The 14850-nt window shown below is 36.7% G+C and overlaps 1 protein-coding gene across 1 annotated transcript; it reads left to right on the top strand.

Annotated features, from left to right (window-relative positions):
- The first annotated feature begins 22 nt into the window (after window positions 1-22).
- LOC108666568 (nucleolar protein 56-like) lies at window positions 23-13815 on the top strand. The gene is made up of 12 exons (XM_047883234.1): window positions 23-47; window positions 1615-1638; window positions 3559-3704; window positions 4924-5125; window positions 5640-5776; window positions 7054-7262; window positions 7624-7966; window positions 8666-8915; window positions 11090-11299; window positions 12781-12908; window positions 13208-13272; window positions 13711-13815. Exons 1-11 carry the CDS (start codon window positions 23-25, stop codon window positions 13262-13264), a joined length of 1731 nt encoding a protein of 576 aa, XP_047739190.1. The 3' UTR covers window positions 13265-13272; window positions 13711-13815.
- Window positions 13816-14850: the final 1035 nt, after the last annotated feature.

Here is a 14850-nt window from a genome sequence, read left to right as displayed (position 1 = left end):
ATGAGGTCAGTGATGAGTCAGCATGGCAGTAAATGACCAGGAAGCAGGTTTGTTTATAGCAGGTTAATCAGCACGAAATAGGAGCAGATCAGTATTGCACTGCTTCACTCAACTAGCCAGACTGTCAATGAATGTGATTTTACACTAGTCTGAATTTATCTGGCTGTCGCTCAAGTAATCACACACTGGGACAATAGAAAGAGAGGATTAATACAAGACACTTATAATAATTACTAAATAGTTTATATACCAGCATGTGGCCCCTAACAAAGAGAATTACCCTATTCCGTTGTTGAATATAGATACATGTATTCCTCCCAAATCCACTGTTCTTGAAATAATTTCAAAGATTATGTGATGCTTTTTAGCAAGAACTGATTTAAGAACTAATGATGATTTTTAAAGGAAAGATATAAACAGTTCAAAACTTCAACCATATAATATTAAGGATTAAAATTCTAAACCAACTGCTTATTGATAATAAAAATTTAAATATTCTCTAAATCAAACAGCATGAGTGACCAATGATGGCTTGAAAAAATAAAGATTAGGTACTTATTAATATTGAGAAAAAATTATCACAATGTTAATGTTATTTGCTTATGTTGAAAACACAATGCTGTCATACTGGATCTTACCAATTACCATCCCTGAAGCTTCTGTTTGCTGAGAAATAATTTTTACGTGCAAAGTTTGATGTGCATGAACATTTTATCATCTGCCCAATTATGCATATGTATCACTAAAAGTCTACAACTGATTTTGTGTACATTTGAAAATAATTTTTTAGTGTCTGCAAACAATGGCAAACTAGTGGCAGGGTGGAACTGTACCTGGACCTGTTCAGTGTACCAGGATTGGAGCTGCGAGTTGTGGGTTTGATCCTAGTTACCTGCTATAGGCCTCGTCAAATTGGCGAGGTGACCAAACGGTTAAGTTCAGCAAAACTGGAGCATACTGCTGCGAGTTGCGTGTGTGAAATAGACTCCTGCGTCTCGAAATAATATTCTCGGAATGAACGGGGACAGACGAAACGAGACGAGAAAATTCCGGGAAAAAAATACCGGGAGAGAGGGTAAAATTTGTCCCGGAATAAACATATGAACCGAGACAAGACTACTGTCCTGGTTTTTAAAACTTGTGTCCCGGTAAATTATGAACCGGGACGAGACAGATTTGAAACGAGACATAACAAGAAGAGACAAGATTTGTCTTGATTATTTAGGACAAAACAAGTTTTTTGATTACGATACGAATCATTTCGAAAACATGGGTTGAAGAATGACAAGTTAGCATTTTATTGCTAATAAGGCCATACACAGTTACCAGTAAAATTGAGTTAATTGCAGATTTAGCAAAATTTGTCTGACTAACTGACATGGCAGTTAATTAGTGGTCCGACAAACACCGCAAACCTGTCGATGTATGCATGGCTGAGTATTGAGTCAAAAATGTTACTCCTAAGTCGGAACTAATTATAGGCTTTGATGGCACTTATGGGAACTGTACAAATATGCGTCGAGTTTATTACGCGTTCGGAACGAGTTCAGGCGCCGTGGAGCGCATAGGGAGTAGGGACGCAGTGTCTAGAATAGTAGGCCAATTAGTAGACAGTGGAGTGGAGTGAGTGGAGTCCTGGTAAGATATTCCTAATAATACTAAAGCTAGTTTTAGATTATCTCTGCCTTTAGTAAAATTTTGTGCTACGTCTCCAGGAAATCTTCACAATTGCGCAGTTTCCTGAATTGTTATCAAACACTTGGGCTTGTTTAACGTTATTTAGAAAGAATACACATGGATATTTCGAGTTCTTTTTTGAAGATCAAACTATTATATTTTTTCCATCTTAAATTTTGTTGTATTTTAAAATTTTGTTGATATTTCTTTCCAAACTTTTTGTTAAAGGAGATTGATTAAGACAAGATTGATGAATCTGATTCTGTGATTGAGCTGGAGTCAAATCAAAGTCTGTCCAGTCAGCCGATGTCACCAGCTACAGCTAGTATGGCCTCCTCCAAACCATCATAGAACCCAATTTTTGGAAAAAACATGTTTTTCCATTTTTATTTGCATGTCAAAATTAGGTACCATATTAAACCACAACATGTATTCGTAGCAAAAATCATTTCAATTGCCGAGCTCCAATCAGAATAGTAAAAGGATACGTCTCAAGTTATGTTATAAATGCAGACGTGGGCAGTAGCGTGCTACATGTAGCGGCAGCTACATTCTCAGTAGCGGTAGTGGCGCTACATTTAAGCAATTGTAGTGGTAGCGGTAGCGACCGCTACATATTTAAGTAGTGATACAAGATTTTGCCGCTACAGCGCTACCGATACAGTTATAGATAAAGCCTTTAGATTTTACTTGATAGTATTAAATATTATTTAAACCAGCACATAATATAAATTACAGAATAAAACTGTACGAAAGATTTCGGTTTAATGTTGTTAACCTCAGCCTGTTACTAGTGTCAACATGTTAGTTGTTACCAGAGGTGGGCAGTAGCGCGCTATACATGTATAGCGGCCGCTACATTTTTGGTAGCGGTAGCGACGCTACATTTAGGCAATTGTAGCGGTAGCGCCCACTACATTTAGAGCATGTAGCGGTAGCGCCTGCTACATTTAGAGCATGTAGCGGTAGCGGCCGCTACATTTCAAAGTAGCGCTTCCCAGCTCAGTATAAATGTATGCCAAAGTTAACACCACATCAATTAATGATTCTTCTCGTTATGTCTTGTTAAAATGGCTATAAATTCTGGGAAATTTTAAGGTACCTATTTTAACCGGGATGTCTTGTCTTGGTATTGTCCCGGAATTCCTACGGAGGGCTGAAAATTGTCCAGGTTTTTATTGCAAACCGGGACAGAGCCCGTTGTCTCGTCTCGTCTCGTCGCATATCGGATAAAAAAATACCAAACGCAGGAGTCTAGTGTGAAACCATAACAATCTGCAAATATTCTGTTGTTAAGAATTAGGAACAGGTCTAATGGTCTAAAATGGCTGAAAGCCCTATAATATATACTATAATATAGTTTTGTTCATAAGATATGGGTAGAATGAATTGCATGCAAAAAATATTTAATGATGGTTGGATTTTTTAATTGTTAATGCCTCTATTGATGTTTCCTCATTTGATAATAAAGGGCTTTAATAAAAAACATGATATAAAGATTGCCTGGCTCTAAAAGTGTCCTATCAACATATTGTGAATAATATTTAAAAGCTTTAGAATTTCAGCATTCAAATTGTCCAAAATATCTCCTATATTTTGGACAAGAGATATGTAAATATGTACACAAGAGCGCCCGTCTTGTGTACATATGTTGTTTGAATCCACATTGAATCCCACCCTTTGTCCACATTGAGTTATAGAAAAAGAAACTCCATAGTGTTATTGTTGATTCCAGCTATTCAAATATTCTAAACGTTTGTTGCTAGTATGCCCAAATGCAATTTTCACAAATGTGATTACACATTACAACTTGTACAATTTCATACCAAACTATTATCACTCATTCATTCCAAACTATCATCACTCGTTCATTCTCAACAGCGCTAGCAGTGGAAGTGCAATTCATTACAATATTAGTAAGTGACAGCACTGCAGTGTGCCCTGATTGCCATGCATTGCAGCATAAGTACTGTAGTGCAGAGCTATGGACTGCACTGCCTATATGTCTGCAGTCCATTCTAAACAAGGCAAGTCATCAAAAAAATTGTTAAGATTATAAGGACATTAATAATAATATAATATTAATAATATAATAACATTCAAGACAAATATGTGAGCATTCCCTGCCTGTTGTCAGTTGGTAATATTAGCTACTACTTCTAATTCGCCTGTTATTGGGCCCAGCATTATATGAAAATATTCATCTGTAGCAAAGTTTTAATTAATGATTTTAAATAATCATAAATTAAATAACGAATTTTGGTAGTAGAATTAGCTGTAATAATTTTTTTTAATGTTTGTGGGAGTATCATCAATTATGTAGCTTTTAAATATTTAAATTTAAATATAATTTAAATTAAATTTAAATTATAAAGTTAATTTTATAATCTTATTGGTTTTGCAATTCAAAAGGTTATTGACGGTTATTGACAGGAAAGATGATATCAATCTAAATTCTTTTTTGCAAGGAAGAAATAAAGAACATTGACTGAAGAAGCAATGATTGATTTTATTATCACATATAATTTCTGTAATAGAAATGTTGACATTTTCTAAATCAATTTCACTAGGAAGCAGATGTATTGACCAATGTGTAATTGTTAATACATACTACCATTATCATGGAGTTATACTTCCATGTTTGTGCATAGTAATTCACTAAGCCAAATGAGACATTATAGCGCCAATAATGATGGCAATACTAGCATGAGGAGAACTGTTTAGGAGCAGAAAACTCAAACTATCATTTACATTTCTTCAGAGTAAGGTAACCAAATTTTGAGATATTTCACTGTGAGCAGAACACTCTAGTATTTACAAACAAAATTAAACCTTGTTGATGAATCATTACTTATCTGTTGCTATTAAGAAATGATAAAAGGGGAGTTCCTCAGGCAGGAGACTACCATATTGTTCCATAGCAGAGCCATACCTATGACTACATACATATATTAGGAGATTAAAAGTTCAGCCAAACCTGGTTGCAACAGAAAACTGGGAAAAATATTATTCAGCTCCAAGGTTTGTTAGAAATTTCCTTTTTTCTTGGGTTGTAAAATATATTGGTTATATTTCTTTACAGCTATTGATAGATATGCTTACCATGGATGAAAGTTATTTAGCAAAAATCATATATATAAAGAAATTAGACTAGCTTTAGAGTTTATAGTCCAATTCATACCTGTATTGAAAAGATCTATTGAAGTTTTTCATACATTTAACCATGAAAATATCTTCATGTTGCAGGGTCTGCACGTTCTATTTGAACATGCGGTGGGCTACTCTCTGTACCACGTCACTGAGTTTGAGGATGTCGGGCAGATGATGCCTCAGGTGGAGGCGGCTGTCAAAGACTGTGGCAAGTTCCTGAAGGCAGTCAAACTTGTAGCATTCAGAGCTTTTGAAAGTGCAGCAGAATCGCTTGAAAATGTCAACAAAATTTCTGAAGGCAAGTGTTTTGCTTTTTAAGGTCTAGATTGTTTGTACGCTCGATTTTCTTTTTTATACAAATCATGCTGAAAAATTTTTTTCTGAAGTTTAATGTTGCTTTTTGAGCTCATAACTTTATGCTAATTAACAGTTGAAGTCATAATAATTCCCAGAAAAATAAGTCTAAATTTCTAGGTTTTATTTGTGCAGCATATAGGTAGTTTATTTTAACACAGTTATTGAACTATGTCACTTGTCAAGTGCATCCAGCAACTCAAAATAAGGTTCAAAGTAGTCAGTGAAAAGAAATTATTCAAGCATTTCAAATTGAAATGCATTGCTTGCAGGAATCTAATTAATCTCAAACCTACTTCTGCTTTTTATGAATTTTTCTACTTAAAAGTTAAATTGTCATATGAGAATAACATTTTATTCATTCATCAGCCCCGGATGAAAGTAAGGATTACCTTGGGATTCACAAATGGCATTCACTCATAACTAACTCAATATTAAACTTATTACTGATATTTCAGGTAAAATGTCAGACGTGTTGGAAGCATTCCTGGCTAGTAACAAATTTGACACACTTGGTGTGGCAGACCCGACCCTTGGTCAAAACGTCAAAGATGTCTTCAGCTGTAATGTGCTACACACCGGCATAGTGCCCGAGGTGAGAACCTGGGATCTTTTTAGCTCATTTTCTCATTTATGGATAAAATGCACTATTGTACTTGCCATGTCCGTCTGTCTGTCCGTCCGTCCGAGCGTGACCTCATGTTTTTGTTGATGAGAAAATGCGCTCTCTGTCACTCACTGCAGTGAGTACAGAGTTATATTTTTTTTCGTTTTGATCTAAATTTTTCATATTTTGCAAGGTTATTTCCAGACCTGTTTGAAATTTTGATTAAACATGCATTATGCTTTTTTTTGTTTACTCTTGTTGTCAACACTTGCTCTTGGTAGCATTTAATCTTATATTTGTCTGAGTATGTGTGTGTTGTGTGTTATAAGCACAGCGCCGGAAATACATAAGGACTGTTTGATTGCAACTCCTCAGTAATTATTTATACGGCAGTGACATGAAATTTCTAGGAGCTGGAAATTTATTCTCAATGAAAGAATAGTTCTAGCATTGCAAAACGGGGAGGAATGGTTTGGACTTATACCGGTAGTTGAAATTTGATTTTTAAATTTTTATATATAATGAATTTTAAAAAGGCAAGTATAAATATAATTTTAAAACACATAATGGTTTCTTTAATTGTTTGATTGAAAATGAAAAAGTTCCTTGTTCTATTTAGAGTATAGTTTTAACAGGTCTTTCTTTAACTAGCATAGGTACATCAATTTTTTACAATAATGGGATTTATTTTGGATAAGAAAATTTTGAAATTACACAAAAAATAAATTCAGGGTATTATTGCTACAACTATGGTACTATTTTAGCGACTTGCTATATAGTATTAACTATTTGATGACGTTTATTCATTTTTTCCACTTTGTTTGCATTGTGCCATGTTAATTTTTACTAGCTATTCCTGCACATATTGAGATTTGGTTGCATTGGTTGCTAGAAAAAAAGGCTCCCAGTAGAAAAACGTTATTAACAATACCTGTTGTTTTAAGATATTACTGGAATTGTTGTGTGCTAATTAATTTGATGCTGAAATACTGGACATGTTTCAATTTTACTAGATTTAGATGAAAGTTTCATGCTGAACATGTGTTGGAACTGGCCTTTCCTGAATTAGCATTCATTAGTTTTTAAATTATTTAACATATTTGGGATGACAGGATTTGGTATTATGACTCAAATTTCATAGATTATTAATTTAGCATTTATCAAAGTTATCCGGCTGTTCCCTAAAATGCTTAATTGTGTTGCATGGCACTCAACAGTCAGGAGAAACTCTTGGACTATCGCAATTATTATTGTGCCTGTTCCAGATAATATGCGGGATCAGGCTGTTTTTGCCCCGGTACATAACCGGACTTACGTTATGTGCAATGAAGCAAGCTGAGTTGGGTTTGGGCCATGCGTACTCGCGCTCTAAAGTGAAGTTCAACGTGAACAGAGTTGACAACATGATCATCCAGAGCATCGCCATCAACGACCAAATGGACAAGGATATCAACACGTTCGCCATGCGCATGAGGTGACTTCTTTCCACCAGATTATGTTTATCCATTGGGATGTTGATATCAAATCAGTTTAATTTTAACTACTTACGTAAAGCTAAATAATCATGGAAATGTTCATGAGAAAAATTGAAATATTTATGTTGCTTCATTTGAGAATAAATTTTCAACTGTTCAACATCGCCCATAAGATTCGTACTATTATTATCTGTATGCTTGCTTATGACTGTAAAACTTTCTCGTTTTTCTTAATTCAGAATCAAATAATTTGTTATTCTCAAATAGAAAAACACATTGCAAAACTGTTCCCTTCGATTAGAGAAACATTTATATCACTTCATTTCAGCTTTTAGTTAACTGACTTACAAATGTTTTCAGAGAGTGGTACTCGTACCACTTCCCAGAACTCTCGCGCATTGTTGACAACCACTACCAATACGCTCGAGTCCTGAAGGTTATTGAAAGAAAAGAATCGTTGATGGATGACTCCAAGCTGCCTGAGCTGGTGCAAATAGTGCAGGACGAGAATAAGGCTGAAGAGATCATCAATGCTGCTCGCATGAGCATGGGCACGGATATCAACGACGCGGACATGGCAAATATTCTCATGTTTGCTGAGCGCGTCATCAGCCTAACGTCATTCAGACGCAACATGACTGGCTACCTCAGCAACACCATGAACAATGTCGCGCCTAACCTGGGCGCTGTTGTTGGTGATCAGGTGTGTCTTGTGATTGTGCATTATCAATATTAATATTTTGATTTAATGCAATCATGACAATAATATTCACAAAAAATATGAATAGAATGGTATAAATGACATTGCATCTAATTTAGATTCTGTTTAATTAATATTTGTGTTCATGTTACGTTGAAAATCACTAAGTGATCTGGAATATTCATTACTAAGCATGTAATGTTTGCTTTATATACGAGCTATGAATTGATAAATAAATAGATGATATTAATAATGCTGTTATATGGAAGATACTAAAATATTTCTTACATTTTATTGTTGTAGACATGAAATTAGTGGTATGAACTGTGGTGTGAACACGTTCATGTGATGAGTGATGACTGAATACCGTGGCACACTTCATGAGGTCTAGCTTGCTCTTGTGTTGTGTAATTGTTATCAGTTGAAGAGCATCAAATGCCTCTTAGTTTTGTACAGTATAGCACTATTAACAGAATTACGTTTTTGGAGAAAAATTCCGTACTCCTTCTGATATTAGGCCTGAATCACAGAACCTCTTCTACAAACAAGTTTTCCGCGGAAGAAGTAATGAAATTGGACAAAATCATTTCATGAATTGAATTGTCATCTGCCTGGTATTGGGGAAAAACTAGCGATCATAAATTGTTACTCAGATGCAACTGAAGGTTTTTCACAACATCTAATGTTTTCATAAATTCACAGGTTGCAGCTCGCCTCATTTCCCATGCAGGCTCTCTCACCAACCTGGCCAAGATGCCGGCGTCAACTGTTCAAATTTTAGGAGCAGAAAAGGCTTTGTTCCGTGCATTGAAAACTCGCAGCAACACGCCCAAGTATGGCCTCCTCTACCACGCCTCTTTCATTGGCAAGGCTGCATCCTCAGACAAGGGCAGGATATCCCGCTTCCTGGCCAACAAATGCTCTATTGCCTCGCGCATCGACTGCTTCAGCGGTAAGTATGCCCTGAATAAGCTCCATTGTTTTACTTATAAACTGCCATAGAAACCTCTGCACGACAAATTTGAGATGATGAAATTCATAGTCAGGTATTATATTTTTGTTAATAAATATGAAATATGTTTGGGAAAATTACTTTGTGAGTCCTTATGCGACTAACCATTTCAACTGCACAACCAAGATTCAGCCCAATCTATGACACTAAACACAAGAGGATTGCTTATAAGGCAGGCTAAGACCCTGACCCTCTATGTTTGCGCTTAGTTCGGCACTGATAAAGCTAAGTTATTTTTGGTGTCCCTACTCTAATAATCTATCGTCACGTCTCTATCATTTGATGAAGTAACATGGAGAAACTTTCATGTAATCCAGTCGTTTTTATTGTGAACTAATATAGTTCAATTGTTTAGACTTTATTTTGTTGTGATTTTGAGCTAATCCGTTTTTAAACTAAGTATCAAAAGTCGACCAAAAATAGAAAAATAGGGATGCATGCCGGAGGCCAGCATATCTTTCATCCTCCTTTCCGTGCGTAAGCCTGCTAAAGGGCAGAGTAGACTAAGGGATTACAAGTTAAAAGCCAATGGTACAAATCCCCTTCATGGAAATTAACCAGCGAGCTAATGAGAAGTAAGCCACCAATACAATCGCTCTACGCCGTATTGAAAACCGTCCAACAGCTCTAAAAGGTCTGCGAGAAAAGCCTCCAGTTAGTCATGCGATAATGGTGGAGAGTCGGGGTAAGTGTGGGGGGAAGAAGATGCTGAGGGATAGTAGGGCAGGGAAACAGTGACGCTGGGTTCATGTCTTGCGGAGTAAGTAAGGTGATGACGCATTACCGTTTGGTACAGTTCACATTTGCGGCAATGCAGTGTGGTCAGCGGACACTTAGGATAACAGCATGTGTAATAAGTGATGGTATGGGTTATAAAGCATTGAAGAACAACGTATTGACCGTCAACTATGTGGAGTAGCAGCTTGTGTGCTGAAGCAGTGTTGGTTTAAAGTTCGTGTGGTGAGATAGGTCAATTGACTACAGCTGCTTAGATGCCAGGATGACAATATCTACAGCATTTAGATGGTTGATGTTGGCTACAGGGCTTATTTGAGCGTTAATTTGCTGGTCTACGGCTGCGCACCCGAAAAATATACGTTTAAAAATTACCTTTCAAAGACAACACTTCTAAAGAATCCAGTGTCTGCAATGTTAAAGATGTACAATGAATTTCTCATTTTATTTTCGAATATTAGCACGTTGACTACGATTGCTTCATCTTGTACTATTATTCCATTTTTTGTACTGTTTTTAAACAGGGTTGCCGGACGGTCATTTTTTCTGGACCAATTCCGTGATTTAGTTTTTCTCAATTGCGTTGGCCGGCTAAAATTTATGATAGGGGATACTTCCTAATTAAATTTTTAATACTGCAAGAAGAAAATAAATGCGAAACCTACAAATAAACTAGTATATATTGAGTTATCGGCCTTTTTTGGCCTCTTCTGTTCTCGCATTTGGCCGATTTTAGACAACCTGAATTATGTACCACTACGTCCACCCAAATACATTTCGTGGTACGCATATGTACCACTTCGGAGTCAACGTGTTGAAAAATTAATTTTCAATTTTTTTTAATATATACATTTTTTCCAAAATTATTTATTCTGTCAATTGATTCATGCATTGCCTCCGAATTTCAGATCAATTGGACAGGTGGAAGTGTGTCAAATATCAATTATAAGATTTGTAGCTGACAAAATTATTTTGTAAATTTTTTTAAATATTGGAAAAAAAATTTTTAATTTCCAAAATTATTTATTCTGTCAATCGATTCATGCACTGTCTCCAACTTTACGCAAGTGTGCAAAATTTCAGATCGATTGAACAGGTAGAAGTGTGTTAAATATCGATTATAAGATTTGTGGCAGACAAACAAACAAACAAACAACAAGAAGTGAAGTTAAAGAGATGTGTTGTAATTAAGAAAAAGAGAATCAACCAATGATCAAGCTAGTGTACGTAAAGTTTCCAATTGAAAAAAATTTCCATTCCCATTAAACAAAAAAAAATGAAATACTCTCTGACTTCAAGCAACATCTGGTTAAAAGACTTAAAATGTAAAAACAAACTGCAAAAAGACTTAAAATGTAAAAACAAACTGCAAATTTCAGAAAGCTTGTCCACGAAGTTCGGAGAGAACTTGCGTCAGCAGGTGGAGGACCGCCTCAAGTTCTACGAGAGCGGCGACATCCCGCGCAAGAACCTCGAGGTTATGGCAGACGCCCAGCGCGAGCACGACGCCTTCACCGCCAGCGAAAAGAAGACCAAGAAAAGGAAACGAGACGACAACCTTGTCTGTCATGGCGAAAACGGACACGATGGTGAGAATTGGGGATTGTTGCTATTCTTTCTCAGCACGCGTGTGTGACTGATGGGAGGGATACAAGAGTCATGGGGTGAGAACTGGAGGTTTTTCTTATCCACAATACCTGCGGTTGAAATGAGGATAGAGTCACGGCTGTAGCTGTAGTTATTCTGAGCACGTTTGTGGTTGTAAATAAGGAAAAGGGTTTACGGTGAAAACCTTGTCTGTCATGGCGAAAACGGACACGATGGTGAGAATTGGGGATTGTTGCTATTCTTTCTCAGCACGCGTGTGTGACTGCTGGGAGGGATACAAGAGTCACAGGGGTGAGAACTGAAGGTTGTTCTTGTCCACAACGCCTGTGGTTGGAAGGTGGGAAGAGTCACGGCGATGACATACAGGAGCTGTAGTTATTCTGAGCACATTTGTGGTTGTAAGGAAGGAGAAAGGGATTTACGGTGGGTCAGCCATTAGGTGAACCATTATTAGGTGAACCATTATTGGTAATTTGCTGTTGGAAGGAATATGTGCAGTGCACGACGGCTGCGTTCGAGATTTATGAAACGGATTTAGATTTTTTATTCTCCCATTGTGATGAAGCAGACTTTGAGGTTATGGGAGTCAACAGTGGTGTGGCTCTCCAATGTTATGCGTCAATCATTTGGAGCTGTAGCTGATGGCTTTCGAATTAAGTTAAGGAAATATGTCCATGGGATTGCTAAGTGACAAGAATGTTTGTTATTTTTTGATTGCCAAGTCACAAGAATCCCCTAAAAATTGCCTTAGTTCTGTTGTAAAAATTTCTAATATTCTCACAAATACGTAGTATTTTTAGTTGGTTGAAGCATTTGCAGCTGTTGTAAGCGGAGACTTTGGCGATGACTTCAGTTGTCTGAAATCGTCTCTGGAATTTATCGTCTCCTAGAGCAAACTAGGAAGATCTCTGAGTGTCCAGCCCAGGCCGAGACATCTCGTTCCTCTTCCCACATCGACCTCGCTCTTCTTTCTCTCATACATAACATTCATGCGTATATATACTTGAGCTCATAGCGCGAACAGTGATGAAGTTCTGTTATATTTTATTCATGCGAACAGACTTCGATTACGCCTGTCCTTTGGTTTCTGCTTAGATATAAGTTTGCTGTGGAATCTTGACTAAGTTCTTTTACTTTTAAGAACATGTAAAATATTTTCACATTGTAATTATTACACATTCTAAGGGAATGCAGCTGGATTATATTTGTTATGTCGTTGTTCGCCCCCCAACGTTGCATTGAACATGTTCAAGAATTTTCCCTAATCAATTCAACTAATCCAACTTGCAATCTTGTTTACGTTCGTTTGGTTGGAATAAATTATGTCATTTATTTCATTTAAGTACCAGTTTGCTAACATTTCTATGAAAGCATCTTTTCATGTGTTTTGAAATTCTCCGTATAAATTTATCTGTGCTTCACCTGGAACTTACCCGTGTTAAAATCTGTGGTGGTGTTGCAGAAACTTTGAACGGGACTCCAGAAGAACCGCAGCTCAAGAAGAAGAAGAAGAAAAAGAAGAAGCCCGAGGAAGATGCGAACCAGACGCTGGCTTGCGTGGAAGAGCTGCACCGTGAGAACGATGAGACTGTGAGTTGCAAGTCATGAACAAAACGACTGTGAGCGAACCAGCTCAACACGTACACTCGCTGTTGTTGTGCTGACACTCGCTTGATCGAGCTGTGCTGACACTCGCTTGGTTGAGCTGTGCAGATGACGATGTTCTGCTGACGTGCTTGGTCAAGTTGTACTTATGATGCTGTGTTGTTTGTGGGAAAAATCATAAATTGACGATACAATTCATTCTCAGTTAAGAGGATTTTATGAATACGAAGATTTCAAAATTAGTATTATCTTCATTTGTTCTGATTGTGTTGTGTTTTTCACAGAGCGAAACTCCCGCCAAGAAGAAGAAAAAGAAGAAGAAGCAGCGCGAGTCGATCTAGTCCAGCAGGTTGGCAAAATTGAATTCAGTATCTCAACCATTCATTCAACCACACCTCTTATATACAACTTAGTGCTTGATTGCTGGAACACTTAGGCTCGTCTGGTGATGTTGACAATGAAAGGTCATTTTGGGCCTTGCAAAATGAATATCCAGAAAAAATTCCTCAAGTCAAATCGTCCTATTTCCATTCACTATGTGTAAAAACTAGCATCTTACTGAAATATTTTTGATGTATATACTACATTAATCTATATACACTCACGACCAAGTTATAACCTTCTCTATTCAGTCACCATGGTATTACATTCTAAGTGCTAAAGTTAATTTTTTGAAAAAAAAAATAATGTGATCTTCGGGACACAAATAGGATACATCATCAAATTTATTGAGCATTCAAGATGAAATAACATTCATGTTTTATACGATTTTTTTTTTCTCCTGCAGACGCTATTTCCGTGCGCGGCCACAGTGCGATTCTCAACACGCGGCCATCTATCAAATTCCACTGTTTTCGATTTGTGAGCAGGAAAATAAAAGTTATAATAGTCACTGGTATTTTTATGATGTATATACAAATGACCTCATATTTAACCTTTGGTGATGTTCTTAGAACGATGTTATCCACAAAAAGTTTAAATAGTAAGCGATTCAATTTAACGTAACTCGACGAGTGTCAACTTCTAGAATATAAAATTATCCTATTTAATGTACGAGTTATTTGCATAAATATTCTTTTTAATTTGCCAATACAGTAAAACGAATCAGATTTCATGTTTGTTGCGAGTATTTTTCCGAATAATTTAACATCGTACTCGCAATAAAATTGCATAACAAATATATTATGAATTGACTCGGCAAAAAGTTTGTGCGATTTTTTTGGTAATTGATGAGAATTAGAATAGTGGGCTCCGTGTGTGCGGTTAGTAGGAATATATTGTGCATGGGTTATAAATTTTAGTAGCCACTACACCAGATGCCAATTGCCTCTCAGGAGCCTATCATGATATATTGTCGGCAGATTAGCGTCAATAACGTCCAATATTACAGGATGAATTTCTACAGTTGAATTTTTTCGTCACAAATCTATGCTTCGATGCTTATTCTACAGTTCATTATGAATATGTACACAAACGCCTATTAAGAAATCTTGCGAACGAACACGAGCGAAATGTCCCTAAGCATCTGCGTGACACAGCCTGTGCTCAACGAAAACATCACCAATACTCAACAAACTTCGTGTTTTGCAGATTTGCGAAGCAAATGAACGTTATCACAAGAATTAGAGGAAAAACTATTTACTGCCGTAAAAATCTCTAAGAAAATAGATGCTGAATAAGTTCGCGCCCAAAAAGAAACTCGGCGAAAGATTATGTATTCTAGTAAAAAAAAAATTAAGGTCAAGCTGATATTTTCGCGCTACAAGTTCAGAAGCGCAAGCACGAGAACCATTCTTACATTAGCATTTCGGCTTACTAACCGTTGTGGTACCGCGGCGACTTTTAACGATAATTCGGCAGCATTAAGATAATTGCCGAAACTTACACAATAACTTGCCATAATAGTTACAGTTCAACAAAGAGTTTG

This window comes from Hyalella azteca, unplaced genomic scaffold (genome assembly GCF_000764305.2).
Source record: "Hyalella azteca isolate HAZT.00-mixed unplaced genomic scaffold, Hazt_2.0.2 contig1606, whole genome shotgun sequence".
In the NCBI taxonomy this organism is placed as follows: domain Eukaryota; kingdom Metazoa; phylum Arthropoda; class Malacostraca; order Amphipoda; family Hyalellidae; genus Hyalella; species Hyalella azteca.
The sequence above is the reverse complement of the archived record's forward strand: the minus strand, read 5'-3'. Positions and strand labels throughout refer to the sequence as shown.